Source organism: Malus sylvestris, chromosome 15, assembly GCF_916048215.2.
Source record: "Malus sylvestris chromosome 15, drMalSylv7.2, whole genome shotgun sequence".
In the NCBI taxonomy this organism is placed as follows: domain Eukaryota; kingdom Viridiplantae; phylum Streptophyta; class Magnoliopsida; order Rosales; family Rosaceae; genus Malus; species Malus sylvestris.
The window spans coordinates 15,274,723-15,298,615 of NC_062274.1; the positions used below are offsets into that span (position 1 = coordinate 15,274,723).

The 23,893-nt window shown below is 36.5% G+C and overlaps 3 protein-coding genes across 5 annotated transcripts; 2 read left to right on the forward strand and 1 right to left on the reverse strand.

The window, feature by feature from the left end:
• The first annotated feature begins 327 nt into the window (after window positions 1-327).
• LOC126601560 (probable RNA-dependent RNA polymerase 3) lies at window positions 328-9,126 on the forward strand. Of its 3 annotated transcripts, XM_050268281.1 has the most exons (21): window positions 352-744; window positions 853-898; window positions 2,432-2,783; window positions 2,867-2,999; window positions 3,224-3,353; window positions 3,468-3,542; window positions 3,968-4,157; window positions 4,576-4,774; window positions 4,964-5,051; window positions 5,165-5,305; window positions 5,548-5,622; window positions 5,739-5,810; window positions 6,141-6,247; window positions 6,461-6,609; window positions 6,736-6,961; window positions 7,250-7,475; window positions 7,569-7,714; window positions 7,885-8,041; window positions 8,263-8,401; window positions 8,481-8,647; window positions 8,732-9,126. In XM_050268281.1, exons 1-21 carry the CDS (start codon window positions 542-544, stop codon window positions 8,963-8,965), a joined length of 3,255 nt encoding a protein of 1,084 aa, XP_050124238.1. In that variant the 5' UTR covers window positions 352-541; the 3' UTR covers window positions 8,966-9,126. The 3 variants fall into 3 exon arrangements, with proteins under 3 accessions (XP_050124240.1, XP_050124238.1, XP_050124239.1); XM_050268282.1 differs by lacking the exons at window positions 352-744; window positions 853-898 and adding an exon at window positions 2,042-2,188 and having other exon boundaries at window positions 2,351-2,783; XM_050268283.1 differs by lacking the exons at window positions 8,263-8,401; window positions 8,481-8,647; window positions 8,732-9,126 and adding an exon at window positions 8,133-8,207 and having other exon boundaries at window positions 328-744; window positions 7,885-8,065.
• A 6,913-nt stretch (window positions 9,127-16,039) lies between these two features.
• On the reverse strand, window positions 16,040-17,193 carry LOC126602711 (uncharacterized). Its single transcript, XM_050269606.1, has 2 exons — window positions 16,878-17,193; window positions 16,040-16,668 (listed from the first exon to the last, which is right to left on the reverse strand). The coding sequence occupies exons 1-2, from the start codon at window positions 17,191-17,193 to the stop codon at window positions 16,040-16,042; spliced, it is 945 nt and encodes a 314-aa protein (XP_050125563.1).
• A 1,912-nt stretch (window positions 17,194-19,105) lies between these two features.
• On the forward strand, window positions 19,106-23,609 carry LOC126601561 (NADP-dependent malic enzyme). Its single transcript, XM_050268284.1, has 19 exons — window positions 19,106-19,380; window positions 19,839-19,959; window positions 20,163-20,237; window positions 20,444-20,595; window positions 20,673-20,778; window positions 20,891-20,956; window positions 21,082-21,177; window positions 21,270-21,341; window positions 21,441-21,524; window positions 21,620-21,718; window positions 21,838-21,885; window positions 21,988-22,041; window positions 22,137-22,235; window positions 22,323-22,412; window positions 22,518-22,595; window positions 22,694-22,768; window positions 22,865-22,955; window positions 23,080-23,208; window positions 23,322-23,609. The coding sequence occupies exons 1-19, from the start codon at window positions 19,244-19,246 to the stop codon at window positions 23,408-23,410; spliced, it is 1,761 nt and encodes a 586-aa protein (XP_050124241.1). The 5' UTR covers window positions 19,106-19,243; the 3' UTR covers window positions 23,411-23,609.
• Window positions 23,610-23,893: the final 284 nt, after the last annotated feature.

Below are 23,893 nucleotides of genomic sequence, written 5' to 3' on the forward strand. Positions count from 1 at the left end.
TGGAAAGTATCTCCTAGTGTGTGATTAGCAAAAGCTAAGAAAAAAGAGAAACATGAGCGGTCTAATATAAAAAAAACTTAAATGAAACGAGTTGTTTACTATATAGTATCTTAATTTATCATAATAATAATAATTTAAAAAAACTGATATGTATGATTGTTTTATTGAAACATAACTTTGTAATGACGGTGAACTCACATTTATTGAACGGGTGATTAGGCTTTTGAACATCAAAGCTAAAAAAGCCGACATGAAACGAAAGAGTTGAAAATGAAAGATAAACTTGGTGAGGAATGTATTGTAAACAATAAAGCTACAATCTTGTCAAGAAAGCCATCAGTGCTGATTGGCTTTTCGTGAAAAGCATTTTCTTACTCAGCAACAACATTAGTTTCTTATTAAATTCTTGTCAAGGGGCGTTCTTGATTGTTATAACACATTTAGCTATTCTACAAACAATTGGGCTTTATTTGAAACTGCTTTTTTATATATAAAGATTGTTGTTTTCTTGGGCTGCTGCAACTTAACGGTGTATTCAACCATGGATTCTGCTTCTGTGAAAACGTTCCTGCTCGATGTTAGAGCTTCTGCGAATTCGTTGTTGTCGCAGTACGAGCCTCTGGTTCTGGTTTTTGCTGCTCTCTTTGCTCTCCTTGTCTCTTCCGCGCTTCAATGGACTATCCATGGCCTGCAGGAGAAGGGACTCAAAGCCACACTCCTAGGGTTATTCATGAGCTCCATCAAGTGAGTGACCCTTCTGCACAATAACACTCAGTTCCGCTATTATTTGTTAAATTTGGATATAATCTATAATTGTATTTGTTGGGTTTTGTTTATTTTTGTAAACTGCAGGTTGGTTCCTGGCGTCAAGAGTTACATCGAAGCTGAGAAGCAAAAGGTCTGTTTTTTATATATAAACATTTCACCTTTATTTCAATTTCAATTTTTTTGTTTTAAATTTTGATTTCTGGCACCTGTTGATTGGTTTCTGCTGCCAATTTATTCATTTTCTTGGGAGAATGAATATTAGTGCCACACAGAACTTTGCATTTTGTTGTCCCTTGGAAGATGAACATGCAATGCAGTTCGTTCGGAGGCTGTTGATGTGCAATCAATAGCTCAGTTGTGATTTATTTTTAAGGAACTTTAATGAAAAGATTCTGTTACCGTTTACTTTAATAAAAATTATATTTTTACATTAAAAAGTTAATTATGGTATTATTCATTTTACTTTTTATTTTGTCTTTATGGTTAAAACTTAAAAATTTTAAACGTTTTTCATTAATTTTCCTTTACTTTTGTCTCAAGGGTTTTATTGTATTAACTGTCTGAACTGGTCCCCCTCCCTTTAGTTCTTAATTGCAAAGAATTGAATTTTAAAGGGGGATTATCTTTAGTAAGGTAATCTCTAACCGAAGGAGGATCATATGACTCCTTTTAGTCCTATAGTCATTCAAAAAATTAATATTTTAATGATCAGTGTCATACCATATTTCTTACCATCTTCAATCGAAGGGCCAGAGTGCCATAAGCCAAACATAGCCCTGTGACAAAAAATATCTTCAACCGAACGGACCAAAAGACCATAGGGCAAAATATAATTTATTATTTTAATTGAATTAATATGGTTACTTAAATTAAACTACTTTAATCATTTTTCGAGATTGAATGTCAATAATTTATTGTCGATAAGGAATCTCAATAATGTTACGTTTCAAAGATCGAGTGCCACGTGTCGATCTGTGAGTAACTTTGCAGATTTCTTGTCGATAAGGAATCTCAATAATTTTACGTTTCGGATTTCGATTTGTTTTTTGATATTGTTTAATATTACTTAATGTTATTTAATGTTGTTTAATGGCTTAAGTAGTTATAGGAAAAAAATATATAATTTTTAAATTTAAAAAAAAATTTGGAAAAAAAAATTCAAATATAACGGCTAACTAGCATCAACAACTAACCTTTGGGATTCAAACCTTTGGACCGGGCGGGGCTGACTGGTTTGGGCCAGCCGGGGCCGGCTGGTGCCCGATTCTCCTTTTGTGGCCTGGTGGGGCCCACGAATTCTTTGACCTAACCTTCTATTGGAAACAATGTGCCATTTAGGACTATTTTCAACCTTATGGTCATCTTGTCTTGGAGATTTTCAAATTTCATCCCTGCCGTCAACAAGTGACAAAATCTCTTGGTTCCCAATAAAAAATGAAATTTTAATGAAAAGCTTCCGGTACTGTTCATTTTAATGAAAAACCACATTTTTACACTAAAAAGTCAATCCTGATACTATTCACTTTACCCTTTATTTTGTCCTTATCGATAAAACTCAAAATTTTCAAACACTTTTCATTAGTTTTCTAATAAAAAAAGCTGCACCCTTTCAGTCAGAAACTCGACGACTGATTGCACGATCACCCTATGTATATTGATACAGATGGCCATGGCGGATTCCACCGTCTCAATAAAAAACCCATCTTTCTCTCCTCCTCCGTCATATATGGCCGCCGCCGGCGGTCTAAATTTGCAACCGCAACCATACATTTTCCTGCCGCAGTCGGTGGAGCAGCTGCTGCGTCGAATTTGCGAAGAAAAAAAGCGTCCCTGGCCAGAAGACGACGTTTTGCGGAGGCTGAGTTTTCTGACGGAGAAGCAGGCGCTCGAGCTCCTCCGTCAGATCGCCCGCGCCAAAGAAGTTAAGACTCTCAACGGCTACATCATCTGGCTCTGTCAGACCCAGTATTCCTCCTCCTCTCCTTCGCAATCTTCCCTTGCTTCTCAATTCCAAGGTTTCAGACTGATTGATGCTGTTGATTGTGACCATTGGTTTGGCTGACTGAATGTCTGAGAGTGTGTTGACTTGGGGGTGCAGGTGTGACTCTCAATCATCGCTGCTCCTCAGCTGTTGAGCAACCTGTGGCTATAGGCAATGCAGAAGCAGAGCTGGAAGCTTTGGGAGAACTTGAATTCAGAAAACAGTTTCTGATTCTAAATTACTCTGGAGGGTATGTCAAAGTTTGTTCTCTCTCTCTCTCTCTCTCTCTCTCTCTCTCTCTCTCTCTCTCTATCTGTTTGCTTATTAGGGTTTATCTCTCTGTTTGTTTACCGGGTCTCTCTGTCTAGTTGCATATTAGGGTTTCTCTCTCTCTCTCTCTCTCTCTGTATTTGCTTATTGGGTTTTGTAGCTCACCTGCTTTTGGGTGTCTTCATGTTTGTTTGGTTCCTTTAGAATGCAGTTGGGAAGTGTTATACCGGCGGAGACTATTAGGAGTTGGAAAGATCTGCCAATGCATATATTTGAGACCAGAGTTTGGGAAGCTTTGGGTCGCAATTATATTGGCAAGGAAGACCGCCGTTTGGTGATTATGATCATTCTCTCTCTCCTCTGTGATTCTTGGTCTTGTGTGAATTAATGTTTTACCATAATCTTCGCTTAACTCTTGTCCTTTTTCGCTTTTTTCGGTGTATTGCAGACTTTTGAATGGGATTCTGGAAAAACACACCTCTATCATTGTTATGTTTCTTTGGATGGGAGTTGCAAATTCAAGGTTCTGTACATTCAACACCCACCCCTCCCCCGGCAGAAGTATATTTATAATCAGAAACATGAGTTTGCACACACACACAAAGGCAAAAGTTTAACAATGTGGTATATATCAGTAATTACTATGGGTGTTTCAAGTACTACTGATTAGTTTTCAAATTTCTAGATCATTGGTTAGGTGATTGGGTGGATTTTAGTTGACAATTTAAAATGTAGCGTTTGATATATCTTCATGCTCTGAAAATGGACATCCTTTTTACTTGTGTTGATCTTAATAGCTCAGCAATGGGCACTAAATGTTATCCTATCACGTACCAATATATGCATTCAAAATTTTTAATGGTATTCATGTTGCCATTGCCCATGTTGTCATTTGGCAGACGTTGCATTTGTGATATGTTGTCATTTCCCTTGACTGTTTTTTTCCAGGGTCCATTTCTAAACAAAGAAAGAACTCTCCTACAGAAAGTTTTAGGAGACGACAATGTTTTAATGATGAAATTTGCTGATGAGGGGAATGGGACAGGTCCCTCAAATTCTGACAATAATAAGTATGTTACATATCGCAAGGTTGCAAGAGAAGGGATTCTTGTAGGGTTGCGACGATTTCGTTTCTTTGGTACGCCTCTAATGCCTTCGTATAAGGGATTTTTGAGATATTTCTCGTGGGTACTTTTCTTGATTGAGTTCACAAGTCTAAGTACTTAATATGAATTATATGCTTAACATAATGCATGTTAACAATCTTAAGATGTATTGATGATCCTTTTCTCTATATTCTCCTTCTGTAAACACAAACATAGGATGATATGCGTCTCCATGCTTTTTTACTGATTGTGTATGAGGAACCCTTGTTCTTGAATTCTTTTTCATTCTTCTCATGGTTTAGTTTTTGGGTACTATCGGTAAATCAACAAATTTTATCATAGACCATTTTTTCCTGGTGAATCTAAACCTGTATTTTCATACTTCAATATGTTGAGGAACCTAACAGCATTGGTTTTTTCTTTGTCTATCTGCATACGGTTATGACTCAGTGTTCAAAGATGGTGGTAAAGAGGAAAAGAAAAAAAACCCAACTTCATCACCCGTGAAGTGTTATTTTGTCCGTATGGACTCTGATGCTTCAATTGACAGGGATGTATGGTATATGTTAACTAACAGAACAATTTATGAAGCAAGATCTCTTTTCATGCATGCGCATACTGTGTCTAGTGTGCCCACCTACATGGCTAGGTATGCAAATTTTTTTTAGCACAAACAAATTCGATTCTTCATTTCTTCTTTTCTTCTTTTTGTTTGGTCAGACAAACAATTTCTATTCAATTAGTATATAGTGACAAGAATTATGCAGACATTATTCTTGTCATATTGAAGCATTGTTTACTTTATGAATTTTAAATTGCATCCTTGTTTCAAGTGCAGGTTTTCGCTCATTCTGTCAAAGACAATCAGATTTCCAGTAGATCTGTCAGCTGTGAATGTTGAGTTTGTTGATGAGGAATATTGTAGGGTATGATTCTTAAACTATTTTTCCAATGAATTATATTGATGAGGAATATTGTTGGTTCATTTTTCAATTTAAAAACCCAGTTTTTCATTTCTTCTTGTTTCTGTGAACTGCAGGATGAATCTGGTAACCTTATTTACAGAGATGACAAACCGCTTATACATACAGATGGCACTGGATTTATATCTGAGGATTTGGCTTTACTTTGTCCGAAGAACATATCCAATGGAAAGCGGATCAGTAATCAAAAAATCGAGGTTTGTCATTTTATATTTCAAAGTTAGAAATAGAAGTCAAGTAGAAATGCAGCCTTCTCGTCCATCCATATATCGCCCTATGCAAGAAGAGTTTGTTACACAGCTTAGAACTTCGTATGTTAAGCTAATATGTAGAATTGAGTAATCTTATTCCCCATAATTTTATTTTCAGTATTTTCTAGTCTGAAAGTGCAAAAGTCTTCTACTCTTTTCATGGCTTATCCTTTGACTTGTGATATCAGAGACTTCCGAATCATAATGAACTTGATGGCAACGGTCTGGAAAAGAAACAGCCAGGTTCTAGAATCGGGGAACCGGTATGTAGATGTAGAGTATTGCAATTGCTTTTATCTTTTCAAGATTCTGATAAACTTACATATTTGGTCGGCAATATATTCTCATTTCCTTTTGCTCTTATCTTCCCTCCTTGCAGCCTTTGCTCATACAGTTCCGACTGTTTTACAAAGGCTGTGCTGTCAAGGGAACATTTCTTGTCAACAAAATGGTATGGTTTCTATCATTTTCTTATGGAATAGAAAACATGATGCTGTTAGCTTTATGAAAAAACACCTCACTGTTAATTGAATTATCTCAATTGGGACATTTTGTTGTATTGTTCAAGTCGAGGTCACACACCAGTCTAACGTCGTTGATTAAATTATTTGTTTCATTTTCGAAGTAAATTGATGTAAAACAATATAATAAGAAGTTTATGCCTAGTAGTTATGCAAATTTTTGGGAATAGTTATATGTGCTAATTTGGTTGTTTTCTCTTCATTCTCTTAGTTTTACCATATTGTACACCATTTTCAATTTTCTATATTAAACCTTGTAGCTGCCACCGAAAACAGTCCAGATTCGACCTTCAATGGTTAAAGTTCAGATAGATCCAGAACTTTCAGATAATGAAACAGTGAATGCATTAGAGATAGTTGGAACAAGGTAAATCCTTCAACTAACACTAATATTTGCATAATTTGTGTTCCTGTTGCTGAGCAACTGGTGTCAACACACATTAAAATTTAAGGGCTCCTGTTTTAATGTTCAAGCCGTCAAAGTTCACAGAAAAAGGAAAATGGGGGGGGGGGGGGGCATTAATGTGTCTATCACTACTATTGGTTAATTAACATCTTAACTTCAGTTTTTATCTTCCAGTATTCTACCTGGGAAGTCATATTTATCGAGGAATTTAATTGCGCTTCTATTCCATGGAGGGGTGCCAAAAGAATATTTCTTGGAAATACTTGAGAGAGCTTTGGAAGATGCTCATAGTGTTTTCTGCAATGCGCGTACCGCACTCAAAGGTGTTAAGTTTTACCATGACCTTGTTATCTGCCTTTGGGATAAATAACAAACTAGAATCCTATTTCTTTTGTGGATCAAATAGCATTCTAGTTCCTTGATTCCCCCATTCATTTTTTTATTTGCAGTTGCCGTTAACAATGGTGAGATTGATGACAATTCCAATACGGCAAGAATGATCCTATGCGGTATTCCCTTAGACGAATCATATTTGCAATATCGTCTATCGATATTAATAAAAGAGGAAATGAAAGGTCTTAGAAGAGGGAAACTGTATGTTCCCGATTGCTATTACTTGATGGGGACAGCTGATCCAACCGGGATTCTAGAGAAAGACGAAGTTTGCATTATCCTGTATGTATTATTTCTGGCCCATTTTCCTCCCCGGTTATGTCAAATCATGCAAGAATTTGATAGCATATTTGAAATTGATATCTCTAGCAATGGTGTAACATTGAAATGTATTGTCTATGATTTCCGTAACTGTATTATTTCTGTAAATTTGTTACTTATACATGTTTCCTTTCTTGATTATCTATCCTATGTTAGTTTTGTTCATCTATGTAGAGTTTTGAGTCGCTGAATATAGTTCACTTATACTTTTGATGGAATTTTTTTGGCCTAATGAAACGATATATGCAGTGACAGCGGACAAATTTCGGGCAAGGTATTAGTGTATCGGAATCCAGGTTTGCACTTCGGGGATATTCATGTTTTGAAGGCCACTTATGTGAAGGAGTTAGAAGATGTTGTTGGAAATGCCAAGTATGCTATATTTTTCTCTCGCAAAGGTCCGCGTTCTGTAGCTGATGAAATAAGTGGTGGAGATTTTGATGGTGATCTCTACTGGGTTTCAAGAAACCCTCAGGTTGGTTGTTGCATAAAGTTCTGTTTCTACTTTCTACCCAGTTGTGTTTTGGTTTGTAACACTTTGTGACCGGAAATTCGGAATTACTTCCAGCTACTGGAGTATTTCAAACCCAGTGAACCTTGGGTTCCGGCTTCTTCAGCTCCTAAAGCTGCCAGTGTCAAACCAGCTAAGCTTTCGAAAGAAGACCTAGAAGAGCAGCTCATAAATCTGTTTTTGACAACTAGATTTAAACCAAGGTAGGCATTTGACTTTGTTTTGTAGCAATTGAATTGTATTACATTTAGTCCTGGTTGATTTTATGGACGGTGAATCTCACCTTGTTGTCGGAGTAATTAAGCAAGCATTCTCTAGCGATACATTACAACTCTTTCAATTATAGTTCACAGAAGAATTTCTTCTGTCTCAGTTATGCAATGAGTGAGGCAGCTGATAGCTGGCTGGCCATGATGGATTGCTACTTGACCCGAGGAGATAGTAGCATTGATGAGAACTTGGTGAAGAACATACTGCGTTTGGTTGATATATACTATGATGCGCTAGATGCGCCAAAGAAGGGTGGAAAGGTTAGTTTTATTTTTTGTTGCTTCGCTTGTGTCTCCAGTGTAGCCGACCCCACTTAGTGGGAAAAGGCTCTGTTGTTGTTGTTGTTGTTGTACTTGTGTCTCCAGTGCTTGGTCATACAAAGAAATTCTGGCTCATTTGCGCAATCCCTAATCTCCCAACTTTCATCCTTTCAAGTGACTGGCTTTGCCTTGAAATTTGGTTTTTTACTTGTGAGCGACAGGTCGAAGTTCCCAAAGACTTGAAGGTGTCGAAGTTTCCTCATTACATGGAAAAGAAAAATTCATACCGTTCAACTTCGATTTTAGGATCGATTTATGACAGGGTGAACGAGTACCAACCAGACGACCTCTCAACCAAAGGTGATAAAAGTATTCTAATATTTGCGACCCGTGAGAAAATAATAGTTTTAACTTGCTCTACCTCTTTACCTCTCTTCAGAAGTTAAGAAACTTCCCATTTTCGACATTGAAGTCCCTGAGGAGTGCTTGATCAAATGGAGGGAACAATACAAACAGTACAGGCGTGACATGACCTCGGCATTGCGAGATGATGATCGAGAGGGGAAGAATCAGGCTGCCGGGGAGGTCATAACAAAGTATAGAGAGGTGAGATTGTAGATACATGTTCGTAATTGAATATGAACAAACAATTTGGGACAACTAGTAACATATTCGGATTTCTGACTGTAGATTCTGTACGGTGGTGATGATTTCGACAAGAGCACAAGGCCGATGGGTGAAATATTTGACGAGGCGATCGCGATATATAATATCTGTTACGACTATGCCAGGAGTGCAGGTGTAAGTAAATGCGTGTTTGCATGGAAAGTTGCAGGGTCAGCTCTCATCAAACTTCACTTGATCAAACAAGGTGATGCATGCCCTTTTCTGGTGTCACCCGCTGTCTTGAAGGATATTCTGTAACTAAGAAATGGATCTTGTAATCTAGCTAGCCTTTAATGACTGTTTATGGTCAAGAAATGTTGTATATATAAATCCATGGTTCCCAACCATGGATTCCTAACTAGTTTGGAATCACAAGCTCAAATGTTGAGAATAAAATCTACCGTAAAGTGAAGATACTAGCAACTTTCTCACTTGTTTATTTTTTATTTACTTTTTGAATCATTTGTTTTATCTTATAATTTGCATGATAATCGGAATAATCTATTTCTAGATCACTTTTTAAAATCAACTAAATTTGAAATCGTTTAATCAATAAACTTGGATGCAATCATGCAAGGGAGTCAACTCCACAATCCTAAATAACTTGCTTAAAAATCATCTGCATTCTGCACTCTATTAAACATTAAACACTCGCGTTTGAACCCTAATTGGAATATGATAGATAAGGACCTTGGTAAGTGTATGTCCAGAGGACGCCTGTGCAAGAACGTGATCGGAACTATCTCCACCAGATGTCATGCTTCAATCCAAACGTGCCCTAATCTGGAAAACCCACCTCAGTTTCCTGCGAACCACGTGGAAAAGAAAACTCACTGGACAAACACTGCATATCTGTCATGGCCGGCCCTATCTTAAACAAACGGATAATGTTAGGAAGATTAAAATTTTAAATTAAATGATATGTTACCGATAAGAAATAAGTATGTTAATCAATATTTAAATAATAATTTAATGATCAATCACCACCTTATTTAGTTTACAAATTTGATAAAATTTTTAATCTCCTTAACATTAACTAAACAAACACGCAACTCAAAATTCAAATGATGAAATTAAATAGTTCAATATAAAAAAATCTTATCAAATGATATGAAAGTTTGACTCGTTATCCAGTTAGTTAGAATATATAAAAAGTAATACTTCTATTGATTACTGAAATTTTAATCCCGACAACTTGAAAGCGTGATATGTTAATAATTGTGTTAGTTGGTGGTAGTGAGTGGTGTCTCAAGATACGTGGTTGTGTGATGGAATCACAGTGCAAGAAAGTAAATTAAGTAGAAGAATACAAAGGAAGAAACAGAAAATAGAATAATGTGTAATGATGTATTATTCTTTTAAGTTTTAAATGGTTAAGCAAAGGGTGGTTTATGAGAATGCCAACTACTACATGTAAGAATCAAGTTGCCTGAATTTAAATCCATTTTAATTGGTGAAATTAAAATTTTCGACAAACTGTTGAAGACCTTAATCATAATGTACTTGTATGTATAATAAAAAAATGATGAAAGTTACAAAAAGAAATGGTATGCATACATACAAAAGTAACTTAATTGTGATTCGCATCCAAGAAAATAAAAGAGGGAAAATAATTTTCTTTTAGGTTTCTATTAGTTGAGAAATGTTAGTAATTTTCTCATTTGAACTTTCTTGTTTCATCTTCTCAGTACTTATCCTCATCTTGCTATTTTGCATGATATCCGAGTTGCTAAATTTTTAGATTACTCTTTAATGATCAATTTTTCAAAAGAGATGTTTTGATATAGACGTCTCGTTTCTAAATGTCATTAACTAAACACCTATTTCTTTTGCAAATTTGATTAAACATTTTCCTTACAATTTTGGTGTTTAATTTTATTTCACTAGAAGTCTATTCACGTTAATTAGCATTCCCTTTTTTTCTCCTATTTTTATGCATCTCTTATTATGATGATTTAAGATTGTTTTATTTTTATTAAAATATTTATTTTAGTAAATTAAATAGAATGTAACAAAACTCGTTATTAGGTACGTTTGGTTATAGTAGTACGTTTGATTATAATGATACATTTGGTTACTTGGTACATTTGAATTTTTGGTCCATTTGGCTTCTTGGTACATTTGAATTTTTGGTACATTTGGTTTCTTGGTACATTTTAATTTTTGATACATGTTTGCACCATACTTGACTAATCCCGAAACTACCAAGCACCGGTCAACATAATACCTTCAAGGACCCACTGAGGGGTTCATGCTGAGGCACCTCTGCTGAAGCACAAGAGTTTCTCTCCAACCAGGAGGCCAATCACAGTATGACATATGTCAACGTCAGAATAAAGCTCATAGAGTCTCACATCGACCGCAGACGAAAACTGGAAACTCTCCTCAACTATAAAAGAAGATCATTCTCCTACAATTAATTCCTAATGTCATTATTGTACTTAAACTAGTTATTAGAACTCACTAATGATGATTATGCTTGAACCTATGTATTCGTGTAAACCCTTCACTATTAATGAGAACTCTTCTACTTCGTGGACGTAGCCAAATTTAGGGTGAACCACATACATCTTGTGTTTGCTTCTCTATCTCTATCTCTTTACATACTTATCCTCACTAATGATCGGAGCAACCGAGCGAAGGTCACAAACTTGACACTTTACATTTGAATTTTTGGTACGTTTGTTTTCAAAACATAAGTTTTATTATTTTTTTCCTAATAATGAGGAATCACTTTAATTAATTTTGTTTTTATACAAAAAGTTGTTAACAATGTAAAAGTTTAAATTACTTTAATTAATTATTTTTTTTATAGAAAGAATCATTAAAACGTAGGAGTTTAAAGGACCAGGAAAATAAAATTTCCTATATTGTAGGCAATTAGTTACAAGGTGAAGTGAAGATGCCTTTAAACAAATTATATGTAATTTAAAAAATGTGGCAATTGGTCAAAGCCTCTTAATCAAATCTTAGAAAGGAACCAATGTTTGATCTAAAATGTATTGAAAAAAAGTAAGGGGTTCTAATTTCTCCTTTTCAAAAGGAACCAGATTCGAAATCATTTCGGCATCTAACTATTATACAATAATCATGCCATATTATTCAGTTAAAAATTGAAAGATTAAGAGCGTTAATCGAGCTGTTAAATACATTTTATTTGTAGAATTAGTCTCTAACAATTAATTAGAAATAATAGTACGATAATATAATTTAAAAGGAGAACCGAAAAAAGATAAAACGAAGAGAAAATAGTAAGGAGAATTTTATTTGTACTCATATAACATTTGTCTACACTTGACTTACTTTTTGCATCCATTTGATTTTTAACTAAAATATCAACATTCTTTAACCCCAAATTTATTGCTTAAAATACCCTCACAAATCCAATTCAATATGAAAATTTATCTTTACTACCATATGATTTTTTGCACTATTATTATAGAAATTATGGCTTTAATTTGTAATGTATTTCATAAGTTTAATGTACAATGGTTCAGGTATATATAAGGATGGAGGAAGAAAGAAAGAAAGAAGAAAGAAGAAAGAAATGTGAAATGGCTACTACAAGCAGCCGACAAAGACAAAGAAAAAAGCAAAGCTAACTAGCCTAGTCTAAAGCCTTACAACAACAACTTTCATCAATCAATCATCTCCCTTAAATCAAGGAAAAGAAAGTAGCCTAGTCTAAGCCTTACAACAACAATTTTCACCAATCAATCATCTCCCTTAAATCAAGGAAAAGACTAACCCTAGAGAACATGGTAGCTGACTCTAGAGGCCAAAATATACTCAACACTTTCAACAATTATAATGACATTAAATTGTATTGGAGCGTTCATCCTCAAGTCCCAAAGCTTAATTTTCTTCTCTTTCCCATATTTCACCATGAGATGCTATTATGGCGGAATGCGATTGCAGAGACGAGTTCCCTGTGACACAGAAGTCTAAGTAAAGGACCAGAGCTTGTAGGCTTCCACATGAAAACTATACCAAGTGATTGACCCAAAGCAACAACCCCATTATAGGGGTTCACCTGTTAGCCATTAAGAAGGAAAAATGCAGATTTCTCAGACAAGAAGAAGAACCGAAACAAGCAATTTCGAGCAAGAAAATTTAGAGAGAGTTACTCTGCAACTTCTTCATCTATTTCTAAGAGTGAGCTTACAAAACATGAGAGCACGCATACCAACAAAATAACCGTTGGTAAAGAGAGAGAGAGAGAGAGAGAGATCCTCAATTCAATCGCAACCATCCATTTACATTGCTTAGATTACGACACTTGTCCACTATCAAGTCCTATGAGACTTAACTAGCACATTACAATTTGATCACTCAATCTCAGCCTATGAGCTAAGACACAACACTAATCAAACTTGTAAACCTTTTTTATCAATTCATCAATTTACACATTAACACTTCTCCTAAATTGTGAATTGATCTTACTCCCAATTGCTCTCTGAGATGACAAAACTGTTCCTTGGCCAGTGCCTTTGTGAATATATCTGTTACTTGATCATTGGTTGGACAATACACTAAGTTGATGATTCCATTTTGCAAAGCCTCCTTGATAAAATGATACCTTTGGTTGATGTGCTTAGTTTTCTAGTGAAAGACAGTATTCTTGGTGATTGCAATAGCATAGGTGCTATCACAATTCAAAGGTGTTGCCACAGTCTGTGTTTCACCAAAATCTTCCAACACAAACCTTAGCCAAGTTGCTTGTGCAGTAGCTTCCGCTGCATTGATGTACTCTGCTTCAGCTGTGGATAATGCAACACAGTGTTGCTTAATTGAGGACCAAGAAAATACCCCACTTTCGAAAGTGAATGCATATCCTGAAGTGCTTCTCATATCATCTTCGGATCCACTCCAGTCATTGTCACAGAATCCAAACAGCATTGCACCTTGACCTTTCTTGTAATCCAAACCATAGTCTAAGGTTCTTTGTATGTACCTCAGCACCATTTTAGCAGTTCCATAGTGCTTATTAGTTGAGTAGTGCATAAACCTTGCTAATAAGCAAGAAGCACACATGATATCTGGCCTAGTTGCAGTAAGATACAACAAACTACTAACAATTTTCCTGAACTGAACCGCATCAAAAGCTTCACTATCATCATCTTTTCTCAGTTTTTCTCCTGGAACAAGTGGAGTACTAATAGGTTTACAATCCTGTAATCCAAATTTTTTAAGTAAAGAAGTAGCATACTTCTTTTGATGAATGAAAATGTTGTGTTCAGTTTGCATAACCCCCATTCCAAGGAAGTGGTGCAACAAACCCAAATTTGTCATTTCATACTTATGCATCATATCAGCCTTGAATTTTTCTATCATTTCAATGTTACTACCAGTATAAATGATATCATCAACATAAACTGACACAATAAGTATTCCTTTACCCTTCTCCCTTTTTGTATACAAAGTTGCTTCACTATCACTCTTATTAAAATCACACTCTTCAAAATAAGCATCAATTTCACTGTACCAAGCCCTTGGTGCTTGTTTCAGTCCATACAAAGCTTTGTGCAACTTGTACACCTTGTCTTCTTCTCCTTTTACAATAAACCCATCTGGTTGATCCACATACACCTCTTCTTGGAGTACACCATTCAAGAAAACAGACTTAACATCTAGTTGAAATAGCTGCCAATTGTTCTTTACAGCTAGAGCAATCAATGTTCTTATTGTGTCCAACCTTGCAACAGGAGCAATGTCTCGTTGTAATCCACACCAGGCTTTTGTGCATATCCCTTGGCTACCAACCTTGCTTTGTGTTTCTGTACAGATCCATCTAAGTTCAGCTTTGTCTTGTATATCCATTTTACTCCAATCACTGGCTTGTCAAATGGTTTATCCACCAAGTTCCAGGTCTGATTTTTCTCTATTATATTAATTTCATCTTGCATTGCAGCCTTCCATGCTTCATCTTGTGCAGCCTCATCAAAGCTTTTAGGTTCAACAATGCACATATTGCAGTGTTCATATACCTCACTCAGATTTCTCCATTTCAAAGGTGTTGAATCAAATGCTTTAGTATCCACTGGATGCATTTGTACACTTGCACCCTGAGCTCTTGATCTTTCACAAGAAATATGAGATGATATCCTGGTAGACTCTTCAATTTCACTAACATTTGTTTCTTTAAACTCAGATGGAATTAGAGGAACACAGATTTCCCTCACTTTGTTTTCTTCCCAATCCCACTTCCCATTCTCATCAAACACTACATCTCTAGACACAATCACCTTCATTGTGGTTGGATTTAGAATTCTATATCCCTTCTCACAAGCTCCATATCCAATAAAAACTCCTTTTACACTTGATGCTTCCAGTTTATGTCTCAAATCTCCAGGTATTAAAGAATAGCATACAACTCCAAATACCTTGAGATGTTTAATCCCTGGTCTTCTTCCACTATAGGCTTCAAATGGTGTGACACAGTTTAATGCACTTGTAGGACACCTATTTAATAAGTAGACTGCAGTGTTGACTGCCTCTCCCCATAGTTTGTAGGGTAAATCTTTTTCATGCAGCATGCTTTTGACCATTTCCATTATTGTCCTGTTCTTCCTTTCTACCACTCCATTTTGTTGTGGAGTATAGGACACAGTGAGTTGTCTTTCCATCCCAATTGATTCACAAAATGCATTAAATTCAGTGGAGGTGAATTCTCCACCTCTATCACTTCTCAATTTCTTCAAAGAGTAACCACATTGCAGTTCAACCATTGCTCTAAACTTCTTAAATATCCCAAATACTTCTAATTTATTCCTCATAAAATAGACCCAACACATTCGTGAATAATCATCAATGAACGTGAGGAAGTATCTATTCCCACTTGTGGTTGGAACCTTCATAGGTCCACATACATGCAAATGTATCAGTTCCAATGGTTCCTGTGCTCTCCATGTGATCTCCTTTGAAAATGGCTCCCTATGATGTTTCCCAAGTACACAACCTTGACATACATCATTACTATCTTGGATTTCAGGCAGCCCCAATACCATTCCTTAACTTTGTAATAGCTTGATGCTCCTGAAATTTAGATGTCCATATCTTTTGTGCCACATCTTTGCATCTCCATGCACATTTGTTCTCAATGCAAGTTCTTTGTTGATGCTAAAAATCAAAGGAAAACATCTATTTCCCTTATGTTTCACACTAACCACCGGATTTCTGAGAGACCTGTCATCAAACAATCCACTTTATTATCTCCAAACAAAAGAAAATAACCATGCTCTGTCATCTGTCCTACACTGAGCAAGTTCTCTGTAATATCAGGTACAAGCATTACTTCTCTTATGTATCTTCTGCCCTTCATTGTTTCAATGATCAGTGTCCATTTCCAGCCACTTTAATCAAATTTCTAGTGCCTACTTGAACTTTGGCTTTCACATTTCTGTCAATGTCAACAAGCAAATCTTCCCTGGATGTCATATGATTACTACATCCGTTATCTATGTACCATTCATCACTTATCTTCTTCATTTCCCCTGAATGATTAGCATAAAATAGATTTCCAGTTTCCTCTACCTGATTAGCAAAATTCACTTGTTGCACAGCCTTGTTTGTATTGTAGTATCTTGCAATATGACCAATTTTGTTACACTTGTGACACTTGACTTTGTTCTTAACCCAACATTCTCCATAGTGTAATCTATTACAAAATTTACACTTATCTCCAGTGTTATTAGCATCATTCTTCATAGGAAAACTAGCCTTATTTCCCCATTCAACCTTGTTTCCCCACTGTTTCCCTTTTGGCTTAAAATTCTTCCCGTGTTTGCTACTGTTTGGTTGACCATTAAACCTATTTGATTTCGATGCAATATTCAAACTAGCAAATGCTTTCTCCATACTACTTTCCCCATGTCTATCAAGCCGTTGTTCATAACCCTTTAAGATAGTAACAACATCATGTGCATCTATGGTGTCTAAGTCCTTAGTATTCTCTATCACAGCTACAATACTATCATAAGACTTAGGTAGACTGATTAACAACTTTGAACAATTCTTTGATTACTCAAATCTTCACCATAACTTTTCATTTGATTAATCAGATCAAACAGTTTAGCAATATACACAGAGAGAGAATCATTATCATTCATGCTATTATATTCAAAATCTCGCCTAAGACCTTGAAGTTTCACAGATCTTACTTGCTTATTACCAACAAATTCTTGTTTCAGAATGTCCCACGTAGCCTTTGCACTTTCCTGGGTTGCGATCCTCCGGGAAATCTGATCTGAAACGACACCTTGGATGATTCCGATTGCTCTAGCATCCTTGACCACATTCTCACGCATCAACTTCTTCTCCGTCTTCGTGAGCTCCTCCTCCTTCTTCGTCAGAGTTTCGTACCCATTTTCAACCAGATCCCATAATTCGTGTGAACGGAAAATGGTCTTCATTTCGATTAACCAGAAATCAAAATTCTCGCCATTGAAGACTAGCACTCTGAGTTCTCCTCCTCCAAATCCAACCATGTTAGACTCGATCACAGATATGAGCTCGAATCACTGCAATGAGCTTGTTGCTGTGAATCCGAGCTTAACCTTAACAAACACGATGCCCAGAAATTTAGACCCAACCTGGCTCTGAGGCAATGTTAGCGATTAAGAAGGAAAAATGCATATTTCTCAGACAAGAAGAAGAACCGAAACAAGGAATTTCAAGCAAGAAAATTTAGAAAGAGTTACTCTGCAACTTCTTCATCTATTTCTAAGAGTGAGCTTACAAAACATGAGAGCACGCATACCAACAAAAATAACCGTTGGTAAAGAGAGAGAGAGAGAGAGATCCTCAATTCAATCGCAACCATCCATTTACATTGCTTAGATTACGACACTTGTCCACTATCAAGTCCTATGAGACTTAGCTAGCACATTACAATTTGATTACTCAATCTCAACCTATGAGCTAAGACACAACACTAATCAAACTTGTAAACCTCTTTGATCAATTCATCAATTTACACATTAACATCACCAGCACTGCATCGCATCAGTCCATTAGACATACACGTATTCATCACCTCGAATCGCATCCGCAGCTCCTTTTCTGTCTTCTTCAGCCTCATTTTCCCTCTCCTTCCAACTCTCGTACGACTTTGGTGCCAATTGATGTAAATAGAAATTACTAAACCCCCTTTATATGTTGGATGAATACGAGTTCAAACAACGCCGGAGCCTTGAGAAAATTCTGGAAAAAAAAAAGCCTAAATATTAAGAATCATAGCCACTAACTTTAACATAGATATTTTGTGTATATACCAGAAATTTAGGAAGAGGGAGGAAGGAAAAGATGGGGAGGGAAGAGATGGCGGCAGCAAGGAAAAAGAATAAAAATATAATATAAAAAGTTTGAAATTTGACCCAAAGAAAAGCAAATGGAATCGAAAAGTCCTTGCAATGTCTGTAAGTTCTTTTGGTGTTTTGGGTTGCAAAGAATACCGGGAGAATGTCTGCAACAACTTGCTGTTGAAATTGTTGCAGAAAGTTTAACGAACTAGGGAAGATTCATGAAAAAACCTTGAAAACCCAAATACTCATCTTTTAAATTTTAAAAAGATTAGAAATCAAACAAATAAAATTTTTATAAATCGAGTCATATCTTAATTAGAGGATTCAAAACTTTAAAATCACCATCCATCAATAAAAAGACTTGTCTTTCGCTATAAGAGCTATTAGAGTTTTAGGCAGAATGAGCTTATGGATAAATAAAGAGAGATGGTAGGGTTTAATTATAGTGGGTGGATTTATTGAGAAATTTGAGTTTTATTATTAATTTTATTTTATGCATAATAGTAATTATACAATCGGATAAAAATAACAATTAATATTTAAAATTTAAGTAGATGTAGAAAGAAGTTACATGAATTTAAATAAAAAATTTCAAATAGTAATTTAGAATACTTGCATGATTGACGGACAGCAATGGACATGTGTATTAAAATCTCATTATCCAAGTGATTCACTCCATATAAAACTCTCTGTCCTCCTCTCTACACAGACAAAATCTCATGTCTCTGTCTCCCTCTCACTCCCACCATCTTTCTCTCTCCTCCTATCCTATCCATTCCCTCGATAGTTTTTCTCATTGATGCATTGCCTCAGAAAAAACCCACTCATCCAAATCAATCATATCATTCATCTACTCCACCACCTCCACTAATATATTAAAGAAAGTAGTTTCACACTTTAAACCCCTTCCCCCGTTACTTTTTCCGTTCTTTTCTGCCAATAATTCAGGAAAGAGAAAATGATTGATTAGTTAAATCGAAAACGACCCCTACCCTTTTAATTTTCTTTTTACCATTTGACTTTCCATGTAATAACAAGCCAAAGTCTTCGATTTGTATATGTGGGAATGTTACAGCGCTCGTAGTTTCTTTTAGTATTAAAACAGAGCACTCCATCTGCCTCTGCTTCTTGTGCTCCTACTTCTGCTTCTCTGATAAGCGCTTTTGAGCTCAAAGGGTCACTGAGAAAGGTTGGTGCTGAATCTGATCTTAAGTTATTACTTGGGCCGTTGAGAATGGCGAGCAAGGTCACGGATTCTACGGTTGAGATCGACCCCAAGTCCACCGTCGGCGGCGGCGTTGAGGATGTCTATGGTGAGGACACTGCCACCGAAGACCAACTTGTCACCCCCTGGACTTACTCCGTTGCCAGGTCATCCTCTTTCATCAATTTACCTTTTTACCGTCTTGGTTTCGTACTTTCATTTTCTTCTTGATGCTGTTTGTTTATTTTCTTCTTGATTTTCGGGAAACAACCGAGTTACAAATTTCAACGGCGGAAATGATCGCTTTTTAGTATTTGTGAGTTAATGTTTGATCAATATATCATCACGATCACTTTTCATTATTTGATCAGTTAATATTTGATCAGTCTATCGTCAATATTTGATTTTGATCAGTTTAGCAATTGAGATTTGTAAATTAATAATTTTGGCCAACTTCCAAAATTTTTATAGTATTAACCTTAGGAATTCTCAATCGGATCAAGCATCACATTTTGGTTTAAATTAAGAATTTGACTGCAATACTTACATTTTTTTTTTTTTTTTTTTGTCGAGGCTGCAGTACTTACATTTATTTTATTAAATTTTTGGTGGGTTTTTGACACAGTGGATATTCTTTGCTGAGAGATCCTCAATACAATAAAGGGCTTGCATTTACAGAGAAAGAGAGGGACGCTCATTACTTGCGTGGCCTTCTGCCTCCAGCAACTGCTTCTCAACAACTCCAGGTTTCAATTTTTTTCTCAACAGCTTTGTTGTTCATTTTTTAACGGCTTAAACTTTTCGAGTATTTTAACATGGTATGGGAGTTTTGGTTTCACGAGGTCCATAACTTTAGTGCATTTCGTAACTAATTTATGCATGGTATAGCAATGCTGAATTTTGATCTAACCGTTGGTTTTTCTTGTTTTACTGCAAATTTGCTAACCAGGAGAGGAAGTTGATGAACACTATCCGACAATATCAAGTCCCGCTGCAAAAATACATGGCGTTAACGGAGCTCCAGGTAGTTTTTCTTTTACCAGTATTGGTTTTGTTGAAGGTTGAATTCGGGTTTACATGTGCAGTTGGACTTGTACTCTGTGACTGATCGGTGTTTCAAACTTTCAAATGTGTTAAATGACAATAGGGGTTTACTGCTTACATTTTGCCTAATCACTTTTTGCTGAAACAAAGATGTAGAGGACCATTCAAGTTTTCTTTGATTAACAGGAGAGGAATGAGAGGCTGTTCTACAAACTGCTCATTGATAATGTCGAGGAATTACTTCCGATTGTCTACACTCCGACTGTTGGTGAGGCTTGCCAGAAATTCGGAAGCATCTTCAGGCGCCCTCAGGGTCTATACATTAGTCTGAAAGAGAAGTATGAACATCTATTTGCACAGTGATTTTCATTTCTCTCAACATAAACTTAACGTGAAAATCCCTTGAACATTATAGGGGTAAAGTTCTAGAGGTATTGAAGAACTGGCCTGAAAGGACTGTTCAGGTTATTGTCGTGACTGATGGTGAACGTATATTGGGACTTGGTGACCTCGGTTGTCAGGTAAGGTGTTGGAAGCATCTTCCCTTTGATTTAAGAACTTTTTTTTTTTTTTAAATAACAATGAAAATGGATAGTTACCTGCCCTCACATGACGCTGTTGAACTTGTTTTAGGGGATGGGAATTCCCGTAGGGAAGTTGGCTTTGTACACGGCACTTGGAGGAGTTCGCCCCTCAGCAGTAAGCGTTTTCCTATTTACTAATTACCAATCATTTTTTACACTTGAAGTGGTTGCATTGCAAATCATTGATGTCATAGCGTTTTTATTCATTTTAACCAAGAATTACATGGACTTTCTCTGCAGTGTTTGCCTGTGACGATTGATGTTGGGACAAACAATGAGCAGTTGCTGGAGGATGAGTTTTACATCGGACTCAGACAAAAGAGGACAAGGGGAAAGGTTTCCCTTACTCTAGTCTCTTGTTAATTTACGTGCATGATCTAGAATTATACAGCTTAACTTAATGTGAGAGATTTTGATCGTACTTGCAGGAGTATGAGGATCTTTTACAAGAGTTCATGAGTGCCGTCAAGCAGAACTATGGCGAAAAAGTTATTGTACAGGTTACCTCTTATGTTACATCATCTACTCATCAGATTTTTGGGGTATAAATTTTCACGTAGTTCTGAGGTTGTCTAGTCCCTTTATATTGAAATGTGCAGTTTGAAGATTTTGCAAACCACAATGCTTTCGAGCTGCTGTCCAGATATAGAACATCTCATCTCGTCTTCAATGATGACATACAGGTACAAATTAAGTAACTGACGGAGCTTGCACGATAGCCTTTAGGTTAGGTACACCTTGTTTCTTTGCCCTTTGAATCATTGTTTCCTTGTATCAGGGGACGGCATCTGTAGTTCTTGCAGGAGTTGTGGCAGCACTTAAATTGATAGGTGGTTCCATGTCTGAGCACAGGTTTTTGTTCCTTGGTGCCGGCGAAGTAAGACACTGTTAATATATTTGTCAATTTGTATCTTTACTACATCAGATTGGTGGAGAATTAAGAGTAGTCTAGCTCTAAATTATAATTCTCATCCTACTGTTACTTCGTGGTCGTAGGCTGGTACCGGTATAGCAGAGCTAATAGCTCTTGAGATCTCAAAAAAGGTATTTACTTTTTAAAATCATATACATGCGGCATGCCAATTCGGGAGATGGAAAGAACTTCTAGACATGATTGATCAATGGCCTTCTGTTTATCTTTTGTAGACAAAAGTTCCTGTGGAAGAGACCCGTAAGAAGATCTGGCTTGTTGATTCAAAGGTGGGTAGCATGCTCGATCAAGATTCTGACTGTCCGTTATCAAATTTTCTTACTGCCTCTCACATACTTAATGCAGCACACGAATTGTCTTGCAGGGATTGATTGTTAGCTCTCGTAAAGATTCTCTTCAACATTTTAAGCAGCCTTGGGCTCATGAACATGAGCCTGTTAAGGATCTTCTGGATGCTGTCAAGGTTTGAATCAGTCAATCATCTGATATATTTATAGATACATAAATTTGTATAAGTCTCGGTTTTTATCGCACATTCATACTTCATCAGGCAATTAAACCAACTGTTCTTATCGGATCATCTGGTGTTGGAAGAACATTTACAAAGGAAGTGATCGAAGCAGTTTCGTCCTTCAATGAGGTAATCGTCTCCTTTCTCTTACCCCCTTTCCGTGTATATCTTATTGTATATGGGCGTAACAATTTCAGCACCGGTTTTATTGATATCAAGACATGAATGCTGCAGAAACCTCTTATTTTGGCTCTTTCCAACCCAACATCACAATCTGAATGTACCGCTGAAGAAGCTTATACTTACAGTGAGGTATAACAATTACGTTCACATCTAATCTGTTGTTACTTGATTGAGGACAAATGAAGTAATTTCTCTTTCGTGATTCTTGTCTGGCTTCCATTTCCAAGGGTCGCGCAATTTTTGCCAGCGGAAGTCCATTTGATCCTGTTGAGTACAATGGCAAAGTTTTCATTCCTGGCCAGGTAATGCAAATGTAGTTTGTAGTTTGAAGACCAACTTTAAAAACATTGGTTTGAGTATCAATAACTGAGATTTTTTTGTCGTCCTTCTTAATTCAGTCCAACAATGCATACATTTTTCCTGGATTCGGTCTGGGTTTGGTTATCTCTGGAGCAATCCGTGTTCACGATGACATGCTTCTGGCAGCCTGTAAGTAGATGGCAGATTTTGAACAACTTAATTTTGAGAAAGCATGGAAAGTAGAACTTGTATCGCATATTCCAACTTTGCGTTTACCATTTGTTCAAATTTTTGGTTCTTCTCCTAAAAACAGCGGAAGCTTTGGCGGGGCTAGTTTCTGAGGAGAATTTTGCACAGGGGCTGATTTATCCACCATTGTCAAACATCAGAAAGATTTCTGCCCAAATAGCTGCTAATGTAGCTGCAAAAGCATATGACCTTGGTAAGTATTCTTCTTCTTCTTTTTTTTACTTTGGTGTTATCGGAGTTCAAACTGAAAAAACTGTCATTTCTTCCATGCATCATGCAACTCTTTTTCATCTTATGCTTTTGCAGGGGTGGCTACGCGTCTCCCTCGTCCTGAGAATCTTCTGAAGTATGCCGAGAGTTGCATGTACAGTCCCATCTACCGAAACTACCGCTGAGCAATCCGCGGCCCCATCTTTTGTTGTGTGTATGCTTCGCTTCGATGCTAATTATCAAGAATGTGTTTTCTTAAAATGTGTTGTATGAGTGCTTGTGAAATTAGTGAGAGATGATGCTTGTATATCATCTGTTTCCAAATTCGAATAAATATGCTAATTGTACTTGTTCCTCCATATCAATTGCATTAGCTTCCGTTCACATTTTGCTCTTTGATGTCGGTGACGACAGTCACCCGGGCTACAATTCATACGTTAGTTCCGATAGTTATTCAAATGTGTTTCTTCAAAGAGTGCACTTAAGTTGTTAAAACGAGCAATAAAGCAAAGAATTAACATAGGATCTCGATTGCAGGGGCAAATACTCTTGAGCCACTTGAACTATAAGCTGCCCTTTGCAAGTGTCAACTGCGCACTCAACGCCACTTTCTAAAAGCAAATGGAATAATATATGTGGCACCAAAGACACAAAGAAGATGGTGGTTT

Excerpts from the sequence above, each read along its gene's own strand:
- LOC126601560 (XM_050268281.1), top strand. The coding sequence starts at position 542 with ATGGATTCTGCTTCTGTGAAAACGTTCCTGCTCGATGTTAGAGCTTCT. Across the intron at positions 3,000-3,223 it reads ATTCTAAATTACTCTGGAGG|AATGCAGTTGGGAAGTGTTA; the intron begins GTATGTCAAAGT and ends TGGTTCCTTTAG. Across the intron at positions 4,158-4,575 it reads GCGACGATTTCGTTTCTTTG|TGTTCAAAGATGGTGGTAAA; the intron begins GTACGCCTCTAA and ends GTTATGACTCAG.
- LOC126602711 (XM_050269606.1), bottom strand. The coding sequence starts at position 17,193 with ATGGTTGGATTTGGAGGAGGAGAACTCAGAGTGCTAGTCTTCAATGGC. Across the intron at positions 16,669-16,877 it reads TCTGAAACAAGAATTTGTTG|CTGTGATAGAGAATACTAAG; the intron begins GTAATAAGCAAG and ends ATAGTATTGTAG.
- LOC126601561 (XM_050268284.1), top strand. The coding sequence starts at position 19,244 with ATGGCGAGCAAGGTCACGGATTCTACGGTTGAGATCGACCCCAAGTCC. Across the intron at positions 20,238-20,443 it reads TGGCGTTAACGGAGCTCCAG|GAGAGGAATGAGAGGCTGTT; the intron begins GTAGTTTTTCTT and ends TTTGATTAACAG. Across the intron at positions 23,209-23,321 it reads TGCAAAAGCATATGACCTTG|GGGTGGCTACGCGTCTCCCT; the intron begins GTAAGTATTCTT and ends ATGCTTTTGCAG.